The following is a 27,588-nucleotide window of genomic DNA, read 5'->3' on the forward strand; positions in this document are numbered from 1 at the left end:
AGCAGTTGTGGCTTCACTGCTAGCATCCCTTTGTGTCTAGTGTTCTGATCTTTATGAATTTCCTTCCTGTATGTGACCAGTAAAAAACTATGAATACAGAAGTGTCCAGCGGTTCCTGCCCCCCTTGCTGGCAAGGAGGGCTCTGGATTTCTATGAGGTGGGAGTGGGAGGAAAGGCATTGAAGAGGCCAGAGGGAGGCCAGAGAGCTCATGGCTGGAGCAAAACATCATCACAAAGAGGCAGGCTGAGGGCAGGGTTGGGAAAACCTGAACGGGGAGCTCAGGAAAGAGCGGGTGATAGCGGCAGCTCCCATTCACTGAGGCCTTGCTCTACACCGGGCACCAGCTCCTTTAATGCTCCCCCAAGCTTGTGAGGTGAGAGGAACTTCAGCCCCATTTTACTGATGAGGACATTGAGCTCAGAGAAGTGAAACCACTTGTCAGGGATGGAAGTGCAAGTTCACGTCTGCCTGACCTCAGAGCTCATGCCCACGGGAATTAGTCTGAGCCTCTCCGAACACGAAAGAGTCGGGCCCGCAGAAGGCCCAGGTCTCAAGATGCAGAATGGACAAGCTCCCGGCCAGGGCCCTGGCAATGTGGAACTGCTGCTGGAGCACTGGCCTTGGGGCCCATGCTCCTGTCCTGACTCCAGAACTCCCCCACTGCGCAGCCTTGGCTGGCCCTTCCTTTCTCTGGGCCTTAGTTTCGTGATCTGTAGCTGGGCTGACTTCACACCCAGCAGCCGCAGGGGTAGAGCATCCTTTGGGCCAGACCTCAGGGCGACGCCTCACCTAAGGCGCCCTTGCTCTTCAGGAACTGGTCGCAATTGTCCCACAGGCTGATGAAGAATGAGGAGGGGTCCCGCTGGGAGATGGATTGAGCAGGCTCACAGCCGTGACAGCCCCACCAGGACAGGCTGGTGCAGAAGATGGTGGGGGACCAGTGACGCGCTGGCTCCAGCTACCGGGGTGTGGGAACTTCATGACAAGTTCAAGGGAGATGATGACACAGGCTGTGGCCTTCACTGACCAGCACTGTAGCCACATCTTAGACTCCAAGTAAGTCACATAGGACCTTCCTATCCCTGGGGGAGGTTCCAAGGTCCAGAAAGTTTCTGGCCAGAGGCAGGTGATTCACAAGATTCATGTCACTCTCTCCAGGGCCACCACAGCCCTGGGCACTTGATAGGTAGCATCACCTCCTGGGGGGCTTCCATCCTTCAAGGGACCCTAGACAGGTTGTATGCCCTTAAGGCAGAGCCCCCTCTGTGAATGGCTATGTGTCTTGTAGGGTTTGTAGGGGAGGCTGAAGGTGGGCTCCACTTGGGAAGATGTGCCCAGGCCCAGGTCCAGGCAAGGCCTTGGTCCTGACTACAGCTTGCAGTTAATTCCAGCTGTCTGGGAACCTCCATCTGCTGTCGGTTCGCTGGTTACCTTGCTCCTGGGACTCCAGATTCCATTGCACAATCCCTCCCCTCAACACCCACTCTGGGATCCAAGCTTCCCCCTCACGTCTCTTTAGCACACTCATTTATTCCCCCAACATTTATTGAGTACCAACTGTGTGCCACATACTGTCCCAGATATACTACAGGGGAATAAAAAAAAGAACAGATCTGTCAAAGTGTAGAGTTTAAAGAAAGGACTCTGGAACCAGGCTGCCTGGGTTCAAACCTTGGCTCTGCTACTTTCCAGCTGTGTGACCGTGAGCAACTTATATAACCTCTCTGAGCCCCAATTACCTCAACAGTAAAATAGGGCTAAGAAGAGTATCCCCCCATGGAGTTGGGGTGAAGATTCAATGCCTTAATACGATGTTTGAATATTGCTTGGCACACGGTAAGTGTGCCGTGTGTTTGTGATTATCAGTCTCCTGGCAGAGGCAGAAAATGAACTGTAAACAAATAAAATAATTGCAGATTATGGCTAGTGTTCTGTAGGAAACAAACAGCATGCTGTGGGTGGAGGACTCTAGGTGGGGTCGTCAGGAGGGTCTCTCGGAAGAGGTGACTTCTTTAGGGTGATGTGCAGAGGATGAAGGGAGCGGTCTTGGCAAGAACAGGGAAAGCACCTTCCAGGCAGAGACCAGCGAGTGAGAATCCCTGAGGAGGAAAACAGCTTGGCAGGTGTTGGGAACACCAGAAGGCTGACAGGCAGGAGATTGGTGGGTGAGGACGGCATGGCATGTCAGAGAGGCCAGCAGGCCCTTGTAAACCACAGAAAGGAGTTTGGCTTTTTTCCAGTGCAGTGGGCAGCCACACAAGGTTTTTGTGTGTTTCTGTAAGTGGTATTGAAGTGTATCGCACATGTAGAAAAGTATACAAATCATAAGTGTGCAGTGCTGCAAATTTTCAAACACACGCACACACAAAACAGAGCTGGGGGGAGGGGTGGGGGGGACCCTGCACTGGGATCAAAACCAGAACATGAACAGCATCCCAGAATCCCCCTCAGGCCCCTCACAGTCACCACCGCATGGTAACCGCCATGATGACTTTTAACAGCAGAGAGTAGTTCTGCCTGCTTTTTGAACTTTCTATAAATGGAATCATACACCATGTGGTCTTTTGTGGCCGGTTTCTTTCATTCAACTTTACAAGCAAGATTCATCCACCTGTTGCAGGTGGTGGTAGCTCTTTTCTCCTCTTTGTTGCACCGTGTGCCATTGTGACTGTACCGCTATGCATTTACATACTCTCCTGTGGATAGGCACTTGTAATTCCTGTCTTTGGCACACATACATATGCTTTTCTGGTCACTGAAGGGTTATTACATGAAATTGGCAAGACCTCCTTTCAAGCTCACTCCAGACTCCAGTTCCCACATCAGCCCACTGGGCTGACATCAGAAGCAGAACAGCCTCAACTTCACCTTTTTTTTTTTTTTTCTAATTGAAGTATAGCTGATTTACAATGTTGTGCTAATTTCTGCTGCACAGCAAAGTGACTCAGTTATACACATATATACATTTTTTTATATTCTTTTCTATTATGGTTTATCCCAAGAGATTGGATATAGTTCCCTGTGCTTACAGTAGGACCTTGTTGTTTATCCATTCTAAATGTAGTAGTTTGCATTTACTAACCCCAAACTCCCAGTCCCTCCTGCTCCCTCCCTCCCTCCCCCTTGGGAAACACAAGCCTGTTCTCTATGTCTGTGAGTCTGTTTCTGTTTTTTTAGATAGGTTCATTTGTGCCATATTTCAGATTATACATATAAGTGATATCATATGGTATTTGTCTTTCTCTTTCTGACTTATTTCCCTTAAAATGATAATCTCTAGTTGCATCCATGTTGCTGCAAATAGCATTATTTCAGTTTTTTTATAGCTGAGTAGTATTCCATTGTATATATGTACCACATCTTCTTTATCCATTCATATGTTGATGGGCATTTAGGTTGTTTCCATGGCTTGGCTATTGTAAATAGTGCTGCTATGAACATAGGGGTACATGTATATTTTTGAATTACAGTTTTGTCGGGGTATATGCTCAGGAGTGGGATTGCTGGATCATATGGTAGTTCTATTTTTAGTTTTCCGAGGAACTTCCATACTGTTCTCTATAGTGGCTGCACCAACTTACATTCCCACCAACAGTGTAGGAAGGTTCCCTTTTCTCCACACCCTCTCCAGCATTTGTTATTTGTAGACTTTTTAATGATGGCCATTCTGACCCATGTGAGCTGGTCCCTCATTGTTCTGATGTGCATTTCTTTAATAATTAGTGATGTTGAGCATCTCTTCATGTGTCTACTGGCCATCTGTATGTCTTCTTCGGAGAAATGTCTATTAAAGTCTTCCACCCATTTTTCAATTGAATTATTTGGTTTTTTGCTGTTGATCAACCTCACCTTTTTACTGCTCCAACAGAAGCCAGTATCAGTGTGCCATTTTATGTGCTGATGGTGTGTCTAATTTCAATGCTCCCTCCCGAACCGGGAACCCTTCATGCCTCAGTGTCCTCATGTGGAAAAATGGGCTCGGTCATTCCAAACTGCACCTGGCTGGCTATGAAGATTAACTTAGATGAGAAATGGCAATGAGAGCCCATGGCCCAGTGCCCAGCCCCCCCCTTCAAAGGGGCATAATTAATGACCTTTCTCTCCTTTTTCTTCGGAATCCATAAAATGAACTGAAAACAGGGTGTCCCCTGTGGACGAGAGTGAAACTGAATCCTTGGCTCCCCAGGGTCCTGCTTTCTAGACCAAGGATGCCCCCTCCCACCAACAAGGCCAGCACAGACCCAGCTCCTACTGAGAGGGCAGTGCCCGCAGGTTGCTTTCAGCCCCGAAATCCCAGAGGGTAGATGATCTAGAAACTACTGCTGCCTTAGCACACTTGCTCCCCACCTGAGATCCTCTCCCCTCTTCCCATCCCACCGCAGATTCTACAGATCCCCTCAGAAGCCCTCCCAGGTACCCACCAAGCCTGCTGTCCTGGTAACTGAGCCCACAGCACGTGGCACCTTCCCCCCGCACACCCCAGCCCCTCTTAATGCGTGCGTGCCTCCCTGCCAGACTGCGCGGGCAGGGAGGGACTTGTCCCCCTGTTCCCGGAAGATGGAAGATCGCCCACACCTGGCACTGTGCCTAGCATCCAGCGGGGGCGTCATATCTCCTGAATGATTCATTCATTCCTTTTGAGAGAAAGTAGGACCCCTAAGAGGTTAAGAGTATGGGCTTTAAAGTCACATAGACCTAGGTTCAAGTCTTGGCTCTGACCCTTGGCTCTGTGACCTTGGAAGGTCATTTCACCTCTCTGAACCTGTTTCCTCCTGTAAAAAGAAAACGGAGTGACCACTGACACCATTAAGCCATTGTGAGGATTAACTGAGATGATGTTGGCCTACCATTCAGAGAAGCGGAAACCTCCCGCCTCCTGTTTCCTGATCGGTTCCTAGGAGGTGCACAGTATCCAGCCCGTTTTACAGAAAAATAAACTGAGGCCTAACAGGGGAACAGGATAAGCCGGGGTGCGGCAGCTGGGGCTAGAACCCAAGCCTGCTGACTCCGTGCCCAGTGCTCCGCCAGCCTCTCGAAGCTCGCGGTGAGCACGTTCCCATTCCCCATCTCCACTCATCCTGGGCCAGGGAGTGAGGGTTTGGCTTCTGCCTCGGACGACCCCCTGGGATCCGGGGAGCGCTTGGGGATCTTCGGCTTAGACCCCGGAAGCGCCGCGCAACTCCCGGGAGCGGAGACCACGCGCGGGTTTGTCACTTTAAAGAGGGAGCGGGCGGGCGAGCGCGAGGGAGCGCGCGGCGGGCTCCTGGGAGCGTGCCCGGACTGCGGCGCAGCTCGCGACTGCCGCCCCGGCCCGGCCGAGCCCCCGGACCGCGCCGCGCTCCTCCCAGGCGGGCGCGGGGAGACACTGCAGGCTTGGCTCCGCCGGCTACGGCCGGGCTTGGCGCCGGTGCGTGCGCGCTGCGGGAGGCCGGCCGGGAGCCGGAGCCCAAGCCGGAGCCGGAGCCCAAACCGGAGCCGGAGCTGGAGCGGCGGCCCCTCCGCGGAGCCGGGGTGAGTACGCGCCCTTCGCGCAGATGCACGCAGTGCCCCTCCCAGCGCCGGGGACCCCCGGGCTCCAAGCTCCCCTCTCGTCTGCACACCCGCGCCGCGCTTGCACACGCAAGCCCGGCACAGCGCACGCCGGGCACCCTTCCCCGGCCCTGCCACTCCATGCACTGCGCATCGCATCGTGCCCCACACGCCCGCCCCGCGTGTGCACACACGCGGCTCACCCGGCCATTTACACGCCTCCCCGGCGCCCGCGCTGCACGCACGCCCCTCACACACACAGCGCCCTGATTGTCCCCACTTTCCCGGCCCCGCCTCACACCCTCTTCCCGACTCCCGGGTCAGCCCCCCACACTCCGGTCCCCATGTATCCTGGGGGTTACCGCGGCATGGGTGCTGGGTTTTCAGGAAATGCCCCATGTCGCACCCTATTGCCAGGAAGCCCTGGGAGGCCAAGAGGATCCTCAGCCTCTGTCTGGTGTCACCAGCACGGGTGGGGAGCTTTCCAGGGTCTCCCTGCCAACCTTTGATGCCACTGCTCTTTGGGAGAGGAAGCTTGCCCATCCCAGGGCCTTGGGGCTGTAGATTTGGGCTGAAGAAGGGGGAACTGGGTCCAAACATGGGGACCTGGAGCCAGGCCTGTGGGTGGAGGAGCCCTGAGCACGCCCTCCTAGTGACCCCTCTTTCATGGGCTGCAGAGGGACTGGGTGCCCCCTCCTCAGCCAGTGAGGCCACCCTCCCCCACAAAGAGCCTGGGAAACCTGCACCCTGGAATGTTAGCCTCTTCCCTGAGCCAGGGGGTGGGTGACAGGTTTGGAGAGCGGCAGGAGCTATGCATCCTACTAGAAGTGGGGAAACTGAGGCTCAGAGAGGGCAGGAGGCTCACCCAAATTAACACAGCCAGTCTGGAGAAGGGTCAAGACCCAAGCCCCTGGCCTCCCCACCCTGAAATCTGAAGCCTTTCCAAACAGCTTGGGAGAGAGGGGGCTCCCAGCCTGGGGTTCAACCTTGGACTCTGCCTCTTGTCTGCTCTGGTGACTATGGGCAAGTGTTTTCCTGCACCTCAGTTTTCTTACCAGTACAATGGGAAGAGTATCAGCCCCCTCAGAGGGCAGCAGGGAGGATTTGCCGAAATAACACCTGGCGAGTCCTTGGTACAGTGCTCAGCACATAGTAGGTGCCCAGTTAATGCCAGCTACCACCATCCTCGCCAGTCTGTACTGTGGTTTTTGTGGGCTTTTGGGGGGATGGTATCAGGATGTGGTTATTCCAGGAAGTGGGAGCACTTGAAAAGGATCTCAAAGCTAACGCTCCTAAAGAGACTCCCCGCCTGGAAGATCGAGGGCTCCCCTGTACCACCCCCTGATCCTTCCCATTGCCTGCTGGCCTCAGGGTGAGGGTAGGGGGAGCCAAAAGCTTGCTAGCCAGAGATGTGACATGGACACTAAGCAAGGAAATGGGGTGAGGGGGAGCAGAGACGTAGGGACCCTCTCCGCCGCAGAGTCACCAAATTCCTGGAAAGCCATTTCTTGATAAGCCCAGGAGGAGGCCTCGACTGTGGTCAGATTCCAGTAAGGCCCGTGGCAGTTCCTCCCACCCATCTCCACCCCCGAAAGGCCTGGTCAGGAGGTGGCATGGTGGCCAAGAGCCCAGGCCCAGATGCATTGTACCCGGGAGTCAGTCCCAGTATTGCTACTCATATGCCGAGTGACTCCATCCCCGCCTTCCTAATCTGTAAAAGGGGGATCCGTTTATCCATTCAGTCATCAGGTCTATATCGTGTTCACACTACGAGCCAGGCACTACGCTAGGCATTTAGCATGAATTATGTCTAATTCTTACAGCAATAGGTACGTATTGCCGGGTAGGTATGGTTAAGCCAGCATTGGAACCCAGAGCTGTTTTCAATGAACAAGCGCCATGCAATTTAGGGTTTGGGGGTTTGGGGCCAGAATGAATAGATGGAGTGAGGAAGGGTGCCAGGAAGGGGCTCAGATGAAGGTTTGGGGCAGCTCTGACCCACCCCTGCTGTGCCCCATTTCCTGTGGGTCAGAAATGCAGGGAAGCTCTGGTCAGAGGCTGCCCTGGCCTCGGATGTGCCTTGTCGGCGTCCTGTTCCAAGCTGAAGCTGCAGCCCCTCTACCTGGCAAACCTCCAGGCTGCCAGCGGGAGTCTGCGGAGGTTGTCAGTACTGGCTGAGATGGAGTCAGGGGGTCTCAGGGATAGTAAGTAAAGCCGTTAAGAAGGGCGCTTGCTGCAGAGCCAGATCTGGCTCGGTCTCAGCTCTCTGCTTACTGGCTGGGTGGCCCTGGGCAAATTCACTGCCCTTCCCTGAGCCTCACTTTCCTCCTCTGTGGAGTGGGGATAATAACAGGATTTGCCCCCTAGGGGTCTTGGGCGAGGCCATGGGGAAGACGTACATGAAGTCCTTTGCACAGGGGCTGTGGCGACTAATAGAAGAGGTGCTGGATGGGGTGGCAGGCCCAGCTCTACCACTGCTGGCTGTGCGGCTTTGGGCAAGTCACTTAACCTGTCTGAACCTCCCCTAGCTCATCCAAAAGCCTGCTTACCAGGCTCATGAATAGAGATGCTTCCAGGGGCCAGCAGGTTCTGGAAGTGAATGGAAGGGTAGGAGGTGCCAGGCCGGAAGAGCAGATGCCCCGTCTGAGGGACAGAGCCTACTCAGCTCCAGCTCTGGCTGTTGGGGGTGGGGGGTGGGGGTGGCAGGGTATACAGACCCACTGTTCCCAAATCTTACTTTTAACGGGAAGCTGGAAATCTATCCTTTTTTTTTTTTTTTTTAAGAAATTCATTTTTTAATGGGAAATTTCCCAATTTTTAAATGTTGGTAACTTACTTTAAGACAAATATAACACATCTGCAGGCTGGCAGTGCTGCCCACACAATTCCACTGCTCAAAGTAGGGGCTCAGGGGCCTTTCGGACCATTGCCAGACGAGGAAGCACAGCAGCTAAGATTTGCCAAAAAGCCCCACTGCACTTCTCATTCCTCCCTCCTGACACCCTGATAAGGCCATCTTAAGCCCCATTTTACAGAGGGGGCAGATCTGGGGTTCAGAGCTGTGCTCAGGCTGCCGCCCCATCCCAGGAACCTCGACATCTCCCCCAAGTTCTCTCTTCCCTCCTCTCAGGCAGATGTGCTTTGGCTTCTCCCGTTCCCAGGGCACATCTGTGGGACCTTCTGGCCTGGGTGAGCCTAGAGTCATTCACACCTTCACTGAAAGCACAGCTCCCGGGGTGTTGTGATGAGGGGAGGGGGAAAGGTGGGCAGAGTGGGAGTCTGGGGTCTGAGCTGGACCAGCCTTGGAGAGATGGGGGCCCCTCGACAGCCAGAGGTCTGATACATGGGGGCCCCTCGACAGCCAGAGGTCTGATACAGCAGGTATGGGGTTCTGTCCCCAGCCACAGGAACTTGCCGCAGGGGTGTACCCAGCCCACCCACTCTAGTGTGCTGCTGGCATGGGCTGTCCCCGTGCAGGAAGTCAGCCTGTGCTAGAGAAACAGGAAAGAAAGCTGATGGCATGATCAGGTTCCCAGCAAGGCAGAGGCAGACTGGGACATGTGTGTTCATGTTAACATGTGTGTTTTGGTGTATCCAGCCTCCCTTCTGCCACGAAGTAGGGCCACCTTGGGCTTGTACACAGTGCCTAATTTGGCCTGCGGGTTCTCAGGCAACTTTTGAATCCTTATGCCGCCCCCCCCCCACCCCCGCAGTAAGGCACAGGGGTTAGGGAGCGTGGAACCAGTGGCCTGGGTTGAACAGTTTCTTAGCTGTGTAGCCTGGGGCAAATGACCTTACCTCCTTGCCTCATGACTCTCTTCCACAAACCAGAGATAGTAATAGCACCTACCTCAAGGGGCTGTTAGAGGTAGGTAATATATGAGGTAATATACATGCAAAGTGCTTAGGGCTTGGGTGTAAGAGGTGCTTAGCAAGGTACTTATCATGATCTCAGCAGGTCCCAGCAATGAGCTTCCACTTGAATTGGCATGGGTGAAGCCGGTCCAGGTTAGCGCCTCCCTCCCATCACCATGACAACCCACATCTCACTGTGGGAGTGGGGGCATCATCAGGGGAGCTGGGAGCAAGGAGCTGTCTGTGTACCTGGCAGGGCTTTGCCCCAGGGCCCTGTTCCGCCCTGCTTCTCGAGGCCTCCTGTCCTGGGACCTACGGCACTCCCACATGTGCCGGATAACCCCGTCTGGATCAAGGCACCCCAGCTTCTTGACTCCAGAGCTACAAACTGGGGAGAACCCCAGGATTCTAGAAAATGCTCACCCCCTGATTTGACCCCAGTCCCAAAGGGAGCCCACACAATCCTTTGAGGAGTTGCAAACAGGCTAGCCGCCACCCAGGACCCTTTTCCTCTCTACCCAGTAGTGTTTACATTTTTTATGAGTTGGCTGCAACATTTAAAAGTCAAGAAACTGCATGTTAAAAAATACCGGTATCTGGCTTTTCAGAAGATCCAGCCAGGCTGCATTGGTATTCCCGCGGGAACAGAAAAGCAGTTGCCCTTGGGTGGACGGACACTCTGCAGGTCTCCCCCGCCACCGCCCCGTGTACCCCATCTTACCTGTTTATAACCACCTCTCTGAACCGCGAGGGAATGCAGAGGTTAGCGTGGGGGCCATCCTGTCCTCCGTGTCCCTTGAGCTGAGATCCATACAGCTCCTCCTAGCCTCCCTTTTTCAACCCCCCACCCCATTTAGAACATGTCTGGGAGCCAGTTTACTTCTTAGCAACAAAAATAATAAAACTGTAAGCAGTTGCCTGGGCAGGTGATGGCTTGTATGAGCTTCTAGACCTTTCTAAACAACTTAAACCTTCAAACCTCTCAGACCTTCAGTGGTTCATAAAACTTGGGAGCGGAGGGTGGGGAGGAAACCATCCCAAGCAGAGAAAGAACTGATAATAGAATATTGTAGAAATGCAGCATTTCGGGTCCCATTTAAACAAAAGCATTTGAAGTCAGCCTTAGGGAACACCGTGAGGGGCCGCTCTAAGGAGTAACAGAGTTGCTGCTGGTCAGCCTGTTGTTGGTAGGACGGAAGTGAAGCAGGGTTGCCAGATTTAGCAAGTACAAATACGGGATGCCAGCAACTTTTGAGCTTCAGATAAACAGTGGATAATATTTCAGTATAAGCATGTCCCATGCGATATTTGGACATACTTCTACTAAAAACGAATCCAAAATTCACATTTCACTGGGTGTCTCGTGTTTTCGTGTTTGGCAACCCTGAAATGAGGTCTCAGAGTGCTTGAAAAGAGCTTTAAACACCATTTTTTTAAAATGCTATTTTAGGGACTTTCCTGACGGTCCAGTGGTTAGGACTCCGCACTTCCACTGCGGAGGGCCCAGGTTCGATCCTTGGTCGGGTAACTAAGATCCTGCATGCCACGCAGCACAGCCAAAAAATAAAAATGAAAGAATGAAAAAAACACTACTTTTGCCCAGGCCCCCTCCACCTGAGTGTGAGCTGGATGATGGGCACCTGGGCCATAGCGGAGGGTGGGGTTGATGACCCTCTGAAGCCCCCTCCACTGACTCTCCTCTCCCTTCCAGTCTCAGCCCCTGTGGTGGGCGTCATGGCCGTGGACGTGGCAGAATACCACCTGAGCGGTGAGTCCCCGCGGCAAACGTGCCATCTCACAGGACCCTCCCACCGGGCCTGGGGTGGGGGATGTCAGTGGGACACCAGTCACGGCCCTGTTTTACTGGTAAGGACCGTCAGTGAGTTGCCCAAGATCACACAGCCTTGGGGACGCCGGGTTGGGGCCAGTCTGAGGTCTCTTCGTCTTTCTGCTCCGGTGGAAGGACTTGAGGGGATCGCCCGGGAGGCCCATGTGCTGCTACTCCCTAAGGTCGAGCCTGTCATGGGGAATCCACTCCCCTGGGGCCATTCCTGGAGCCAAAGGCGAGGAAACCCAGGAAGGTCGATGTTAGATCCACAGGACATTAAACTCAGAGGTCGCCCAGTCCAGGGATGGCAGCTCCCACCTTCTCCTCATGTGTGCCCCTGCAGGCACTGAGCTTGGGACCGGCCTCAAGACACCAGACACACTCCAGCTGACGATGGATGGTGTCAGAACTGAAGTACCCTCGCCATCTTTTCTCCTTACGTTCCCCTCCCCATTTACAGATGGGAGAAGGCAGGCTCAGCAAAGGAAAGGGACAGTGACTAAGTAAGTAACAGGGTCAGGACGTGGGCCCAGGTCTCCTGACTCCCAGGCCGGTGCTCCCCATCACTCCAGCTCCTCCCCTAGCTCAGACCCCAGCGAGCCCAGGGCTGAGCTGAAGGACGTACAAGGGGGAACCACCTTTTCCAACTCCCAGCCAGGAATTTTCACTTTTCACCTGCAGGCTCACAGGTCTTTGTCCAGGCCCTGGCGTGGCCATCAGTAAGTGATGAAACCTCTCTGAACCTCCACTTACTCATCCGTAAAATGGGGGCAATGCGGCCTGCCTCAGGGACTGCTGGGAAGATTCAACGAGCTAACATGTGTGAAGTGCCCAACAGTTTGAACACAGCTCTCTCCGACCTCCGGGCCTTTGCACATACTGTTCCCTTCCCTTGGGAACTGCCTCTGCCTGGCTAAGGCCTTGAGACTGGTGTGGAGATCTTGAGCACAGATCTGGAGCCAGATTGTCTGGCAGCGAATAGCTCCTCTATCTCTCAGCTTCATCGTCTGTAAAATGGGGATAATAATAGAACCTTCCTCACAGGGTGGTTCTGAGGACTCAGTGGGTTAGTATACATGAAGTGTTTGGAACAGAGCCTGGCGAATGGAAAATAGTAAGGGAACCATTATTACTAAGATTCCTCCTTCCTCATTTCTGGTCTCAGCTCAGACCTCACTTCCCTGGGGAATTCTTCTCATACCTTCCAGAGGCTGGTACGCAATAAAATGAGTAAATAAATGAGCATTAACTGTCATCATTTCATGTCAGCTTGCTGGGGTTTTTCCTTTCGTGTCCCTGGCCCTGGCCCCCCTTTCATGCCAGCCAGGGTGCTGGCTTCAGGCCCTCAGCCCCTGGATCCTCACTCTCAGGGGAGCCTGGGGCTGCTTTGCCACTTTGCTGTGCCCATCGCCTATGTGGACGCTGTGCCCGGGCCCTGGCCCGCCTCCTGGCAGCACCCAAGCCCCTGTGAGCTGGCTGGGGCTGTGTGTGTGTCTAGGTGGGAGCCCCCCCGCACATGCACTTCACTCTCCAGGCACCAGGTACATTCCCATCCCATCCCCTATTCGCAGGACTCCCAGGACTTCCTGAGAGCCTGGCCAGGTCTTGGCCCTGGGCCCCCGGTAGCTCTTTGTTGTGGTTTTATTTATCCCACAAATTACATTCTCGCAACAGAAGTCAGGAGTAAACAGGTTTGCATCTCTGGCTCCTCCCATGCCTCCCTGGTCCGCCCAGCCCTTGCCCATATGCTGCTGCGTGAGTTTTACATCAAAATCACGTGCTTATACCATGTTGGGGATTGTTTTTTGTTTTTTTTTTCCTCTTAACAATGCCTGAAATGATTCTCTGCATTGCCACGGTGACATCCTGATGACCTCAACTGCCATTCTCAAAGCCCAGTGACAACCCCTCCTGAGGCAGCACCACAGGCACCCTTGCTCAGACCCTCAGGCTGCTTCCAGATTTCTGCTGTTATAAATACAGACTCGATGACTCACTCCAGACATAAAACTTGTTGGGATTTTTCCCTTAGAATCAATTCCTTTGGGGTAGAACCACTGGATGGGGATGTTTTTGGTGTCATCTCCTCTTTCTGGATGAGGAGACTGGAGCCAGGGAGGTGAGGTGGCCTCAGGGAGCCAAAGCACCTGCACCACGCTCTCCATTTCTCACCCCTGTGGCCTTGAGCCCATAAATATTGGGGTGGCCAAAAAGTTCGTTCGGGTGTGTCTAGAAGCTGGGCCCGAAAACCGGAACGAACTTTTTGGCCAACCCAACAGATGTGTTCTTTAACTGCTATCCGCCTCGGTTCTCCTCTGGAAAGTGGAGGTAGGGAGCTCGTAGGGTGCTAAGTGCTGCGTAAATGCCAGGGCTGAAGGCTGGGCCCTGCCCTTCTCTGGGGTGAGCAAGTATGGTAGCTTCTGGCTGGAGCTGGCTGGGCTCAGCAGAGCAGGGCCCGGCTGGGGCCTCCCATTGCTGGATGATTCCTCCCTACGCAGGCTTTGGGGAGCAGTGGCAGTGGCCCCTCCATCCCCAAATGCCCCCTTCCCTCTCTCTCACTGGGTGCTCTGAACGCTCTGAGCTTTGCACACCCTCCTCCTCCTTCCGTAAACTCCTGGTGCCTGGCGCCTTGGCCGGCACACTTCTTGCTGCTCCTGCATATCCCAGCTTAGGCATCTCTCTTTGGGAAGCCCTCCTGGGCTGTTCTCATCACGACCCCCATCCCTCTTTTGTCTACTTATCTGCCCACCCCACCCACTAGACTATGAGCCACTTATTAAGGACGGGGACTGGGCCTGGGGCTGACCCGCTCCGCAGGGTGCTCACACACGGTAGGTGCTCAGTGGCTGTGTGATGAGAAATCTCCGCCCTGAAACACCCTCCCCACATCTCTCCGCCCTGCTGCTAGGGAACCGTGCTGGGTGGAGGCCGGGTGGGGCAGTGGTTTTTACCTCTGCTTGCTCTGGAATCTGGCCGCCAGTGTTGGGATCCCAGGGCCACCCCATCTTGGCTCTGTGACCTTGGGCAAGTTCTTGTGTGTCTCAGTTTCCCCATTTGAATCGAGTATAGAGGCAACACTGAGAATGGTTTAGAGAATTATATTTGCCAACAGCGTGATCTTCTGCAAAACGAATCCTACTGTCTCATTGGCTTCTTTTGGGAATGCAGAGCCAGGTTTCCCAGAAGAGTGACTTAACATTTATGGTTCTGCCGTGGGCCAAGCTCTGTGCTAGGTGAGGACTTACCCAACACAGTTGAGGGGGTAGTTAATTACTGTTTGGGGACAGTGAGGCTCAGATAAGTGAGGTTATTAAAACATCCGTGGGCAGAACGCATTTGAGCATCTGGATTTGTCCCCAAGCCCTGCCCAGCCTACAGCCACCTCTCACTTCTGGCTGAGTTTTTTGTTTGTTTGTTTTTTGGTTTTTGGTAACAGCTTAATCAAGATAAAACTCACATGCCATAAGTTCACTCGCTTAAAGCGTACAATTCAGTGGGCTTCAGTATATTGTGCAACCATCAGCCAATCAACTTTTAGAATATATTCATCACCCCAAAAATTAACCCCATACTCCACATTTCCCCCTACTCCCCCCAACCCCTGGCAGCCCCTGACAATCACTAATCTACTTTCTGTCTGTACAGATTTGCCTCTTTTGGACATTTCATAGCAATAGAATCATACAACGTATGGTCTTGGGGCACTGGCTTCTTTCACTTAGCTTGATGTTTACAAGGTTCATCCACGTTATAACGTGTATCATTTCTTTCCTTTTTATTGCTGAATAATATTCCATTGTATGATGTACTACATTTTATTTTCCCGTTCATCAATTGATGGACATTGGATTGTTTTAGATGAGGTCTGAGGCAAAAAGGGGGTCATTTCTTTTTCTCCCCCAAGTTCCCTTCCACTTTCCTCAGATCCCAACAGGCTGCATTGATTATCTGGAAACAGAAGTCCTCTGAAGGTAGAGAGAACTCAAAGAGGCAAGAAAAACCCCATCTGGGGCTTCCCTGGTGGCACAGTGGTTAAGAATCCGCCTGCCAAAGCAAGGGACATGGGTTCGAACCCTAGTCCGGGAAGATCCCACATGCCGCAGAGCAACTAAGCCCGTGAGCCACAACTACTGAGCCCGCGTGCCTAGAGCCCGTGCTCTGCAACAAGAGAAGCCACCACAATGAGAAGCCTGTGCACTGCAATGAAGAGTAGCCCCTGCTCACCTCAACTAGAGAAAAGCCCCTGTGCAGCAACAAAGACCCAGTGCAGCCAAAAATAAAATTAATTAATTTTTAAAAAACCCCTACCTGTTTAAAGCCTAAGGAATATTTAACCATTGTTCACAGCTCTTCATCTGCTCTACCCAAGGGTCGCTCCTGATGGTAATGTATGTTTTTGTGGAAAGGAGCTAAAAGCAGATATCGGAGGGTGTATAGCTTGTTCAACACTGGATCCCCAGCACCCAGCACAGAACCTGACGTAGTAGACACTCAATAAATATTTTTTCAATGAATAAGCAAATCAGTGCTGAACTACAGGCTCACTGGGTGGGAATGTGTAACAACTGAGGGGTCCTAGTGCCCATTAACGAGAGACGGCTCTGCTCTTGCCTTGCAGTCATCAAGAGCCCCCCTGACTGGGAAGTGGGTGTCTATGCTGCCGGGGCCCTGGCACTGCTGGGAATTGCAGCTGTGAGCCTGTGGAAGCTCTGGACGTCGGGGAGCTTCCCCAGCCCCTCCCCGTTCCCAAACTACGACTACAGGTACCTTCAGCAGAAGTATGGTGAGAACTACGCAGAGGCCCAGCAGAAGGTGAGGCTTCTGTTTTCATGGGTGCACAATGGACTGCACACCCCATGCCCCAACCGTCCACTCTCAGGACTGGCCCCCACTCCCTCCCCGCCTCACTCCCTCCTGGTTAATTTCCTCCTGCGAACAGGGACCCTTGTCCTCCTCCACATTCCAACATAGCCCAGTGCTAGGTAATCCATGAATACTTGGCGAATGAATGAATGCTTTCAATTTAAAACACCATCCTGTGACAATTACAGGAAAATAAAAATAAGAAGAAAAACCTCCCCAAATGTCACCACCCAGAGGCAAGCAACTGTGAATTGTCTTCAAACTATTAACATTTTGATTTATTTCTTTCCAATATTTTAAATCTAGGCCCCTCCCCCCCGGTCTTTTTTCCATGCATAGTTTTTACACAATGGGTGTCATCTCTACAGAGAATTTTATACCCTACCCTTTTCATCTCACGTAAAACGGAAGCACTTTCTCATATTGTTGATTGTAAACATTATTTTAATGGCTGCCTAAGATTCCTTTTTGTGTATGTGCCATGGTTTACTAAATGCCACTATAAATAATGCAGTAAATGGTTTACGTGTAAAACTTTGTCTTCATTTGGGATTACGTACTTTGAATGAATGCCCAGATGTGAAACTACTGTATCAGGGAGTATAAACATTTTTAGGGCTCTCTATATATTGCTAAATGCTTCATCACTTAACATTGGCAGAGAATTTTTCTAACATCACGTAGAGTTCCAGAGAGCATAGCCAGAATCTGTTACCAGATAAAGGTCCCACATGCTCGCTCATTTGGGGTTTTGGAAGGAATTATCTCACGCTCAGTTGGAGGGACTGTAAATTGGAACAACTTTTCCAAAGAGCATTTTGGAAACATGTATCAAAAGCTTTCAAAAGGACTATGTCCTCAGGACTTCCCTGGTGGCACAGTGGTTAAGAATCCGCCTGCCAATGCAGGGGACACGGGTTCGATCCCCAGTCTGGGAAGATCCCACGTGCCGTGGAACAACTAAGCCCGTGCGCCACAACTACTGCCTGTGCTCTAGAGCCCGAGAGCCACAACTACTGAGCCCATGTGCCACAACGACTGAAGCCACATGCCTAAAGCCTGTGCTCCACAAGAGAAGCCACCGCGATGAGAAGCCCACACACTGCAACAAAGAGTAACCCCCACTGGCAGCAACTAGAGAAAGCCTGTGCACAGCAACGAAGACCCAACACAGCCAAAAATAAATAAAATAGATTTAAGGAAAAAAAAGGGAACTATGTCCTCTAAGTCAAGATTTTAAGAAAGCTATTCAAGGGGCTTACCAGGAGGTCCAGTGGTTAAGACTCTGCACTTCCACTGCAGGGGGCACGGGTTTGTTCCCTAGTTAGGGAGCTAGGATCCTGCATGCCGCGCAGCGCGGCCAAAAAAAAAAAAGGAAATCTATTCAATGCTGCATTGTTTATATTTGTGAAAAATTAAAAACAATATAAATGTCCAACTGTAGGGGAATAGTAAAATAAACTATGGCGATCCACTCAATGGCAAATTAAGGGGACCATTAAAAATTATGGTAATGAAGATTATGTACCAACATGGGAGATGCTTACAGTACAAAGGTTTTTGTTTTCTCAAATCCCAAGGTCAATTGAGAGAAAAGAAAAATTTGAATATTAGAGTTAGTGTTATACAACTTGAAAACTTCCTCATGTGTTAGACATTTTTGTAAACTTCCTTTGAGGCTGCTCTGTCATGTATTGAGTATCTGTACTCTAGTTTTCTTACCCGTTCCCCTTCTGCTGGACACTTAGATTGCTAACTATTTTTCCTTTTTATAAACATCACTGCAGTGAACATCTTTATGTATGAAACTCAGTCCATATAAATAAACATTTTGAGAAAAAGCTCTCTTACCTTCTGGTTAGGGAGAGAAAACTGACATGAAATAACAAAAAAGAAGAACCTTCCTAACTAAGGCATGCCCTGTTTTTGCGAAAGGGGAACTTGGAGGTGCCTTGCATGAACAGGGCTTACCGGATCTCTTTGCTGTCTCTTCAAGACCATGCCTATTGCCCTTTCGATGCTCCCATGTCCCTTTTTCTCACCCCCAGAGAGTGCCTGCCTGGAATGCCCAGCGGGCCAGCACTAGGGGGGCACCCAGTCGCAAAGGCAGCCTCAGCATTGAGGACACCTTTGAGAGCGTCAGCGAGCTGGGACCCCTGGAGCTGATGGGCCGTGAGCTGGACCTGGCCCCCTACGGGACCCTCCGAAAATCCCAGTCGGCCGACTCCCTGAACTCCATCTCCTCCGTGAGCAACACCTTCGGGCAGGACTTCACGCTGGGTCAGGTGGAGGTGAGCATGGACTACGATGCCGCCTCCCACACCCTCCACGTGGCTGTGCTGCAGGGCAAGGACCTCCTGGAGCGGGAGGAAGCCAGCTTCGAGTCCTGCTTCATGCGCGTCAGCCTGCTGCCGGATGAGCAGATCGTGGGCATTTCCCGGGTAAGTGGGGGCTGGGAGGGCGGGGCAGCCGTGTGCCCCAGGCTCTCAGGAGTCCTGCCCAGGCAGGCAGGGGTGCAGGGCCAGGCAGAATCTCAGGAGGGTGCTAGAGAGCAGATTTGGGTGCTGATCCCAGAGCGGAAGGTGCTGGCTATAGGGAGGACAGAACTGGGAGTCTGGGGCCTCCACCTGCAGGCTCCCATTGTGTGCAGTTCTCAGCAGTCCTGCCACATGAATCCAGTGTGTGGTAATTGTCCATTTGTCAATTGTGTCAACTTGGGGACCTGGCAGGGAAGGGATGACAAGCTCACGTTGGCTAATTTGGGGACAGCTTAATAACAGGACTGTTATAATGCTGTGTGGGGGGCGACCTCAGGGATGGCGTGGTACCCTGGCCTGAGGGGATGAGGGGAACGCGAGGTTACCTAAGGACCAGTGTATGCAGAGGGCCACCTTGATAGGCGCTGTGCCCTTTGGTCAAGAGGCGCCGTCTGCTCGCAGCGATCCTGCCGAGAAGGACCTGGAGGAATAAGCACCCCGACCTCCCTCCGACCTCTGGTTTCCCTCCAGTGACCCCTACTGGCTGACCCCACCGGAAGCCAGAGGCCTAGGGAGCCTGTTGATGCAGCCCATGGAGGTCAGCCCCTGGGGCCGAAAGCAGGGGGGAGGGTGCAGAATAAGCCGGGAGGGGCAAGGAGAGGGACCCAGCACCCCCCCCAGGATACCCCTCCATGATCCGCCCCCCTTGCTGAGAGAGAGAGAGGTCTACGTGAGACACCCTGCTGCCCAGCACCAGCGGTCGAGGTCAGCCCAGCACGGGCTGTGACCAGGGCAGGAGGATCCTGCGGCCAAGTGGCTCTGGCTCCTCAGAGACCCACCCGTGTCCAGTCCTGTTTCCTGTGCTGAAATTGGCTGCCCCTCAGAGGTGGAGACTGTCATTCCTCTCCGCCCCACCCTGCCCCCCGCACTCTAGGAGGGTCTAGAACCAACCACCAGGGCGTACGTAGGGCCGAGAAGGGGAGGCCAGCTTCAGAGAGGCAGCCCAGTGGGTGGTTAGGCGCAGGACCCTGGAGCCTGATTGCCTGGGTTCAAATCCTGGCTCCCTACTTCCTAGAAGTGTGACTTTGGGTGAGTCACTTAAGCACTCTGTGACTCAGTTTTCCCATCTGTCAAGTGAGCATCATAGTGCTTCAGGAAACGCAAAATCCTTAGCCCAGTCCTTGGTAAGCGCTCAGTGGATTGTCGTCTGTCAGGACCATGAGGTGTTCCTGTTGAGCCCAGATCCACGCTGCCCGCGGCTTCAGCTGCCTGGAGGACCTGGGCGGTTCTGGACACACCCCTCGAGGCAGCACGTTGACAGCAGCCACCACGGCCTGATGTATGCTGAGAACCTGGTTCACAGAGCCCAACGCATCTGCGACCCTCTCATTAGCCCCAGTGATGGGGGATGGATTGAGGGCATCTTACAGATGAGGAAACTGAGGCTCAGGAAAGTGCTTTGCCCACGACAACCCCAGCAAGTGAGCAGGAGATCCAGGACTCCACCCCAGGGGTCTCCACGTGCTCATAAAGTGCAACGTACAGAGAATGGATCGTCAGGGAGCCTGTACTCCTATGGGCAGGGGACAGTCAAGGCGCTAATTTGGCCAGAGGAAGGAATTTAGGGCCAAAGATCGTGAAAAGCCTGAATGTCAGGGTCAGGATCAGGAGGTGGGCTTTATCCCAGGAAGGAAGGGTTGCCCTTGGTTCTCAAGCAGGTGATTGGGTAGGGGATGTAGCCTTCAGGGCGCAAGGTAAGAAGAGGCTTTTCCAGCCCAGACAGTGACCGAAGAGTGCAGCTCAGGGCATCTGGAGATGCCGACAGATTTATTCCCAAGAATGCAGGCTTCTTAGCATCACAGCCCAGCCAATCCCAGTGAGTGGGTGGCTGCCCCCAGGTTGGGCAGCCCCCCGGCATCAGGCGAGGTGCCTGGGATGAGATCTCCTCTCTTAAAATATCGCCAGGCAGTGACCAAAGCAGCCCCCCACGGAAGGGGGATCAGTGCCCACAAGTGCACCTTCCCAGAGGGCCCACCCACGGCTTCCTGGGAAGAGGCCAGTGGCGCCCACCAGGCAGGACTAGGCTTAGAAACAGAGTCTGCCCAGCCTTGCCTCGTCACTCCATCGGTCCATCCACCCCATAACGTTCAGAGAGTCCTAGGCCAGGCCCCATGCGGGATGGGACATCAGTGACTCTCAACTTCACAAACAGTTATCCCTACTCACTGCATGCCTGGCCCAGGGCTGGACTTGAACACGTGCAAGAAAGATGGCCAGCTCAGCCGGCACATTGCAAGGGTTCTGTGGACCCATGGGCACTGAGGATGGGAATTAGTTGGGGTCAGCTTGTGGAAGCTTCGAATGCCAGGCCACTAGATTGGCCACCACTGAGGAGAGGACAGGGGGCTTTTATATCATCAGGGCTGAGCCACCAAAGGAAGGATTGGCATTGCAGTGTGGGGACAGCAGAGCCAAGACGCTAGCCCAGGTCTCCAGACACCCCATCCAGCGCTCACTCCCTGCCATGGCCTCGCAGGCATCCAGCTGCCACCTCCTCCCCAGCTTTGGACCTCCTTCCACTGCTCTTTCTCTCTGCAGATCCAGAGGAACGCCTACTCCATCTTCTTCGACGAGAAGTTCTCCATCCCCCTGGACCCTGCAGCCCTGGAGGAGAAGAGCCTGCGGTTTTCCGTGTTTGGCATCGATGAAGATGAGCGGAATGTGAGCACAGGGGTGGTGGAGCTGAAGCTTTCTGTGCTTGACCTCCCGCTGCAGCCCTTTGGCGGCTGGCTCTACCTACAGGACCAGAACAAGGTAAGCCCGCCCACCTGCCTGTGCCTGAGGACAGCGCCATATGTACACTTCAGAGGAGGGAATCCACTGTCCTCGCAACAGCCTGAACACCAACATCTTTAGGAGATTAGAGAAAGAGCTGAGCCACACTCAAGGAAACTCAAGTTTACTGCATGCAAATGAAAGGCACCCTGACCACTCTTTACAGCCCTTCTACTGCTCCTACCACCAAACCTTTAGAAGCTCTACTCCTGTAGAGCTTCTGTTAGGGAAGTACTCCTCTGGCCCTCAAGTGAGTCATTTCAGACAGAGGCCAAGCTGCAGTTTACCGTCATAAATGTAGCAGCGCTTAGGGAGCATCACTGTTATTTAAGCAAATGATCTACTAATTCCAGTCCACCTGGACCTGTAAGTGCTACTACCGGAGAATGTTTTCTCTGGTCTGGAATGAGGGAACATAACTGCATTTTGTTGCTGCATTTGACAGGCAACCTATGGCCTTCCTTCCAAGGCAGGACCCATACCCGGTACAAGGCAGGGATGGCGCTGTGGAGCGGGAGAGGGGTCCCTTTCTCAATCCCACCAGCCTGGTGCCCTGGTGTAAGGGCCCCCAAGAGCAGCAGCTTCTCAGTGGAGAAGGAAGCTTCTGCCTTTCCCTGGGCCCCTCAAGTCCAGGGGCAGAAGCCCTCTGAGTCACCTGCCTGTCCTCCAGGCCGCCGACGCTGTGGGCGAGATCCTGCTGTCCCTCAGCTACCTCCCAACGGCCGAGCGTCTTACAGTGGTCGTGGTGAAAGCCAAGAATCTCATCTGGACCAACGACAAGACCACAGCGGGTAAGGCCCTCCTGGCTGCCTGGCTCCTCCGTGGGGCAGGTGGGAGCCATGGCCCAGCTGCTAAGCCCTGGGCACCTGGAGGCATCAGCAGGTGTAGGGCACAGTGCCAGGCCCCCCACCCCTGGCTTTGGCTGGGCTCAGGAGCCATGCACAGTGGGAAGATTAATCTAGCTGGGGAAACATGGGAACCACAGAGGCTGGCAGGGAGCCCCTGTGGGGGAGGGATGGGAGTCTGAGAGCAGGAGGCTGGGGCACTGGTATGAAAACAAGGTAGGCGTTTCCCAGAGGCTGGACTGCATCCCAGATCCCAAACGGGGACCAGGGCCACCGAGATGGTGGGGGTGCCAGGCAGGACCTGATGCGTCAGGTCTGCAGGAGCCTCAGCCCCGAGTAACTGAAAACTGAGGGCTGCAGGAGGCTGACTGGGAGCCTGGGGGACCCGGGTCCAGGCAGGTGCAGCAAGGACACCCAGTGGGTGGTAAGTGACGAGCAGGCAGCGACTCGTTATTCCAGAGCTGCATGTCCTTGAGTCAGGCTCCACTGAGCAGGCGCCGGGTGACTCGGGGCTGACATCTGCGTTTGGGCCATTTATAGAATGAAAACTGGTGGGTCTGCTGAGCTCCCCAGAGCCTCACGTGAGGGGAGCACTCGTGCGGGCTGGTGGGCCGGCTGCCGGAGTCCAAAGCCCAGCTCTTCTCCTGACTCGCGCGTGAGCCTCAGTTTTCTCATCTGTAAAATGGGAACGCAATAAAGAACTGATGGCAGGACCGCAGGAGAGAGTGGCTGGTGAGCCGCTGTGACTGGGCAGGTCTATGCCAAGTGAGTGTCGCACTGGCTCTCACCCCCACCCCCCTCCCCGCCCACAGACCCCTTCGTCAAGGTGTACCTGCTGCAGGATGGGAGGAAGATGAGCAAAAAGAAGACGGCTGTGAAGAGGGACGACCCTAACCCAGTGTTCAATGAAGCCATGATCTTCTCAGTGCCAGCCATCGTGCTCCAGGTGAGGGGGGATGGCGCAGGGGGTGGGGGCCCCTCTATCCCCTCCAGTCTATCTCCTCCGAGCTCCTGCAGGGGGTGATGGTTTGCCTTAAGGCATCACCTTTCTAGTCGAGAAGCGTGTATTGAGCACCTACTAGGTACCAGCCCTCTGGTGGGTGCTGGGGACATGGGAATTGCTTCCTTGGCGCTCACAAGGGACAGGCAGGAAAGTCTGCAGACAATCACATCCACTAAGAGCATGCCAGACCTTGGCAGTCAGGGGAGGCCTCTGCAGGTGGGGGTAGCTAAGCTGAGATCTGTGGGAAGACAGTTCCCGGTGGAGGGAGCTGCAGAGGACTAGGGATGAGCCAGGACTGACCCAACGCCCAGAGCTCTGGCCCTAAATCTCCCGAGGTTCTGCCTACAGAGGCCCTGTGGAGCTCCCCAGAACCCCCCTGGCCTTCAGCAGGCGATGTGCCCCAGGGAGACCCCCTCCCAGCACAGATATCACAGGCCAAGGGTGGGAGGACTGCAGAGGATGTGCCCTGGGCCACAGAAGTGGCCCGGCTTGCATGCCTCAGAGGATGGGGAGCTCACCACCTTCCCTCACTCCCTCCTTCCATCCTTGGGCATTCCTGACCACGTGAGAAAGTCCTTTTGTGCCTTGAGCCAAAACTTGCCCCTTGGCCCTGGGGCTGTACAGAAACCCCCTAATCTCCCCTCTTGGGATAGCCGGCCTGAATTTGAAAGCCCAGAACTCTGCCGCACTCTGGGTGTTCGGAATCCAGAAAAACATCTCAGCATCCCTGGTTGGTCCTGCCTTGCCACCCTCATGGGACAGGCCACCCGTCTGCCCCCTGCTTCCCTGGGTGTTCTAGTGCCACTACTCCTACTCTGCAGCCTCCTAGGGCGAGACACTTCTTGGGACCGGCGGTGCGGGGAGGGGAGGGGAGGGGGGAGGGGAAGGAGAGAAGTCAGGCTGGGTTCCAGTCTCAGCTTCACCACTTTGATCTCAAGCAAGTTCTTTCCCTTCCTGTTATGAGTCCAACATATGATTATCTCAGGATTAACAACAGACATCTATAATGCGCTGATGGTGTGCAGGCACTGTTCTAAGTGCTTTACACCTTTTAACTCATTTCGTTCCCAGAACAGGTGGGAACTATGATTATCACCATTTTACAGATGGGGAAACTGAGGTAGGAAGAGCCCAAGTCACTGCCCAAGGTCACGCAGCAAGGAAGTGGTGAGGCCAGCATTTACATCTGGGCTGTGAGGTTAGACAGGTCAGAGGTGAGGATTCACGGGGCCGTGCCTGGCACCCCGCTGGGGCCTGGGGGCCATGGGGGACCTCTGGCACTGCCCCTGGTCCCTAGCACCCATGTCACTTCCTCCCCAGGACCTGTCTCTCCGTGTGACGGTAGCTGAGAGCAGCAGTGATGGCCGTGGGGACAACGTAGGCCATGTCATCATTGGGCCGTCGGCCAGTGGCATGGGCACCACGCACTGGAACCAGATGCTGGCCACGCTGCGCAGGCCCGTGTCCATGTGGCACCCTGTCCGTCGAAACTAGCAGCCGGGGCAGGGCCCGGGTGGGCACCGGAGCCCGGCGTGAACTCAGCTCCAACACCCTTCTCTGTAGTCTGGCTGGAACCATTGAACGCTGGGGTCCCCCGGTGGAGTCCCCAAGAGCCATCTTGGTCCCTCTATCTAGGCTGCGGTGGAGGAACAGGCCTGGCTGGATGTCTAGGGACCCAGGGTTGTCTCCCACTGAGGACCAGCCGTGGCTGGGCCAGGGCCCGGGGAGGGCAGCCAGGCATTGGCCCGCTGTGCTCCCATTTTGAGCTCCCCAACAGGCCTGTCCCTTGGCCTTGGCGGGGCCTTGGCCTCTCAGAGCTCCCCACATCCCATCCCTGCTGGGAGGCCACGCATAAGGACCATGAGTCTTGGAGGCCAGGTGCTGTGCAAGGCACAGGCTGGGGTGACACGAACAAGGCACAGCCCCTAGGACGTCGGGAAGACAAGATCCCCTTGCCCTGGTGATCTGCTCTTTGCGGATGGCGGCCCCTCCACGTAGACCTGGGGAGGGCTCTGGGGCCGGGGAGCGCGGGGACAAGATGGGAGCTGTGCTGTGAGGGTCAGGGAAAGAACTGAGTGTCCCAGGCCAGTGGCCCGTCCGCAGCATGGCAGGGTAAGAACATCCCTGTCACAAACGCAGTTCTCACCCTACTGCCGTGGACACAAGGGCCTCTTTCTGGGAAGGAGGAGAGATCGAGGGACCAGGCCAATCGGTGGCCCTCAGGCCATGTGGGACGCTGGGTCATCCTCTATGAAATAGAACTGTAACCCTTATAAGGCCCAGGGGTCCAAAGAGTCCCAGAGCCAGGTCCTTGTGTTCAGGCATTGGCTCCACGGCGTTGGTTGGTGTCCCTTCAGGCCAGGCCCTGCGGGGAAGAGAGATGCCTCAGCCTCTGGGGGGTGCTGGTGGGCAATGGGGAGGCAGAATACAGACTGCCGAGGGGCATGGGAGAGGCCTCTGTGGGCAGCAGGCACCTGGGAGGACACAGTGGAGCCCGAGGCCTTGGGCTGGGCCTTGCAGGAAGGGGCGACCTGAGTGGCGACCGTGAGGGGAAGTTGAGGGGGTCAGGATGGAGTTGGGGGGGCAGGCTTGAATGCCAGCGGGGGACATGGCTCTGGAGCCTGGTTCAGACCCCCAGGACACCAGCTGCCCAAGGCTGATTCCAGAAGCAGACCCCGAGGTTCGCAGGCAAGGGGTCTATTGGGGGAGAGCCCTCAGGAAAACCCTGTAAGGCAGAGAGGGGGCTTCGGGGCAAGCGAAGGAGCCGGCAGGTTGTGGCTTCCGCGGAGTCCCAACGGTGAGGGCTTGTGCGAATGGCACCCCAGAGGAGTCCTGCCCAGGAGCCAAGGGCTGGACCGTTACACACCCACAGGAGTCTTGGAGGGAAGGTGTGCGTGGCCTTCTAGGTGTCACTGAGGCGGCTCCAAGCCGCCGAAGGCAGCCCCAGAGAAGCAGGCGCTGTGCGCCCCTCGCAGCTGAGGGGTGGGGGGCCCACCGGGTTACAGCGATGGGGGGAAGGGAGGTGAGAGGTAGGTCCTCAGGCTGGCTGCCTCTGGACCTGGTGGGCTGCGGAGACCCAGGCCCAGCCAGTTACCCCCAGTGATGTCGGGGAGCCCAGGGTGGTCACGGGACCTGAGGCAGCGTGGTGGCTCTCCCCACCTGACGCAGCTGCGGCCCGGTCCCGAGGCCGGGCTGCCCACTGTGTGGCCGGCGCCAGGAGGTCTGCGCGGCCCAGGCCAGCCCAGGGCCCGGGGACACGCAGCTGGCGGGGGCCCCTGCCGCCGGGGAGAGGCCCCCGCCCTTCCACCCCAGTGGCTCTGCTGTGCAGACCATTTACTCGCCTGCCTTCTCTTCCCCTTCCATCCCTCCCTCTAACTGCATGAAATGCTGACTGTGCACCCGGATGGGCGTGGTGGGGACCGAGTATGCTGACTGGAATAATTCTAGAACCAAAATAAAGCTGGGGCAGGAGGGAGGGGGCTTCCGGGGAGCCCTGCTTGCCCCAAATCACCTTTGTCTCCAGAAATCAGGGCCCCGGGCCTTGGTGCGGGTTGCTGTGAGCACGTGTTCCCCTGCTGCTGGGCGCCCGGAGGAGCAGGAGGGTTCTGTCTGGCTGGGGAGACCGTCACAAGGACCAGTGCCACGAGGCTGCTGGGGAAGCTCCGAGAAGCGGCCCCGAGCCAGGCTGGCAGGGAGAATGCAGAAGGGAATATCAAGGAAGGCCGCCCAGTGGTGTTGCTGCGCTGTCTTCAGGGCGAGAGGGATAAGGCCAGAAAAGGGGGGTAAGACCAAAACAGCCTTCCTGGTTGTGGGAACAGCATGTAGAAAAGGGCAGGAGTGGACAAAAAGTTGGCCAATGCATCAACTTTGCTAAAGTTGGGGAGGATGGGGAGAAGGGAGCCCGGGGAAAGGCTTGGAGGGGAGACGGGCCATGTGAGTTCAGTGAGTACTGCTGCCTGGCCTGCAACCCTGCAGACTTAGAGGTAGGTCTGTTGTTGGCTCCTTTTTTGCAGATGTAGAAACTGAAACTCAGAGAGGCTAGGTAACTAGCCCAAGATCACACAGCCAGAGCATCTCAGAGCTGTGATTTGAGCTCAAGCTGTCTAGCTCCTGAGCTCATGACTTAACTACTAGACCATAATGCCGCCTTCCCCAGCTTCTCGACAGTGGGGCCGAGGGGCAGCAGAGAAGCCCCTCTGGATCCCAGGCTGCTCTGGTTTTCCCCTCCCCTCCCCTGGAAGATCACAGCAAGCATGGAAGGAGGAGAATCTGGGTAGAAATTCTCAGGAGGCCTGCCCACCACAGGGCCTGAAGGAAGAGCTTCTGTGGAACACCACCCCCACCCCCTGCAG

At 54.8% G+C, this 27,588-nt stretch overlaps 1 protein-coding gene and 1 long non-coding RNA gene across 3 annotated transcripts; both read left to right on the forward strand.

Moving 5' to 3' along the window:
- Positions 1-4,983: 4,983 nt before the first annotated feature.
- Positions 4,984-26,747, forward strand: SYT12 (synaptotagmin 12). The gene is made up of 8 exons (XM_027089813.1): positions 4,984-5,512; positions 11,097-11,153; positions 15,832-16,025; positions 18,125-18,517; positions 21,152-21,367; positions 22,059-22,179; positions 23,046-23,179; positions 24,557-26,747. Exons 2-8 carry the CDS (start codon positions 11,120-11,122, stop codon positions 24,728-24,730), a joined length of 1,266 nt encoding a protein of 421 aa, XP_026945614.1. The 5' UTR covers positions 4,984-5,512; positions 11,097-11,119; the 3' UTR covers positions 24,731-26,747.
- On the forward strand, positions 11,160-12,456 carry LOC113611194 (uncharacterized). 2 transcript variants are annotated; one of them, XR_003429381.1, is made up of 3 exons: positions 11,160-11,251; positions 11,557-11,716; positions 11,895-12,456. It is a non-coding gene; the product is annotated as an uncharacterized LOC113611194 (long non-coding RNA). The 2 variants fall into 2 exon arrangements; XR_003429380.1 differs by lacking the exon at positions 11,160-11,251 and having other exon boundaries at positions 11,277-11,716.
- Positions 26,748-27,588: the final 841 nt, after the last annotated feature.

The sequence above is a fragment of the Aethalodelphis obliquidens genome, unplaced genomic scaffold (genome assembly GCF_003676395.1).
Source record: "Aethalodelphis obliquidens isolate GAN/ISIS:26980383/991018 unplaced genomic scaffold, ASM367639v1 scaffold69, whole genome shotgun sequence".
NCBI classification, from domain to species: domain Eukaryota; kingdom Metazoa; phylum Chordata; class Mammalia; order Artiodactyla; family Delphinidae; genus Aethalodelphis; species Aethalodelphis obliquidens.

Coding starts and splice junctions, on each gene's coding strand:
- SYT12 (XM_027089813.1), top strand. CDS start 11,120: ATGGCCGTGGACGTGGCAGAATACCACCTGAGCG. Junction 11,154..15,831: donor GGCAGAATACCACCTGAGCG/GTGAGTCCCCGC, acceptor CTTGCCTTGCAG/TCATCAAGAGCCCCCCTGAC. Junction 16,026..18,124: donor ACGCAGAGGCCCAGCAGAAG/GTGAGGCTTCTG, acceptor TCTCACCCCCAG/AGAGTGCCTGCCTGGAATGC.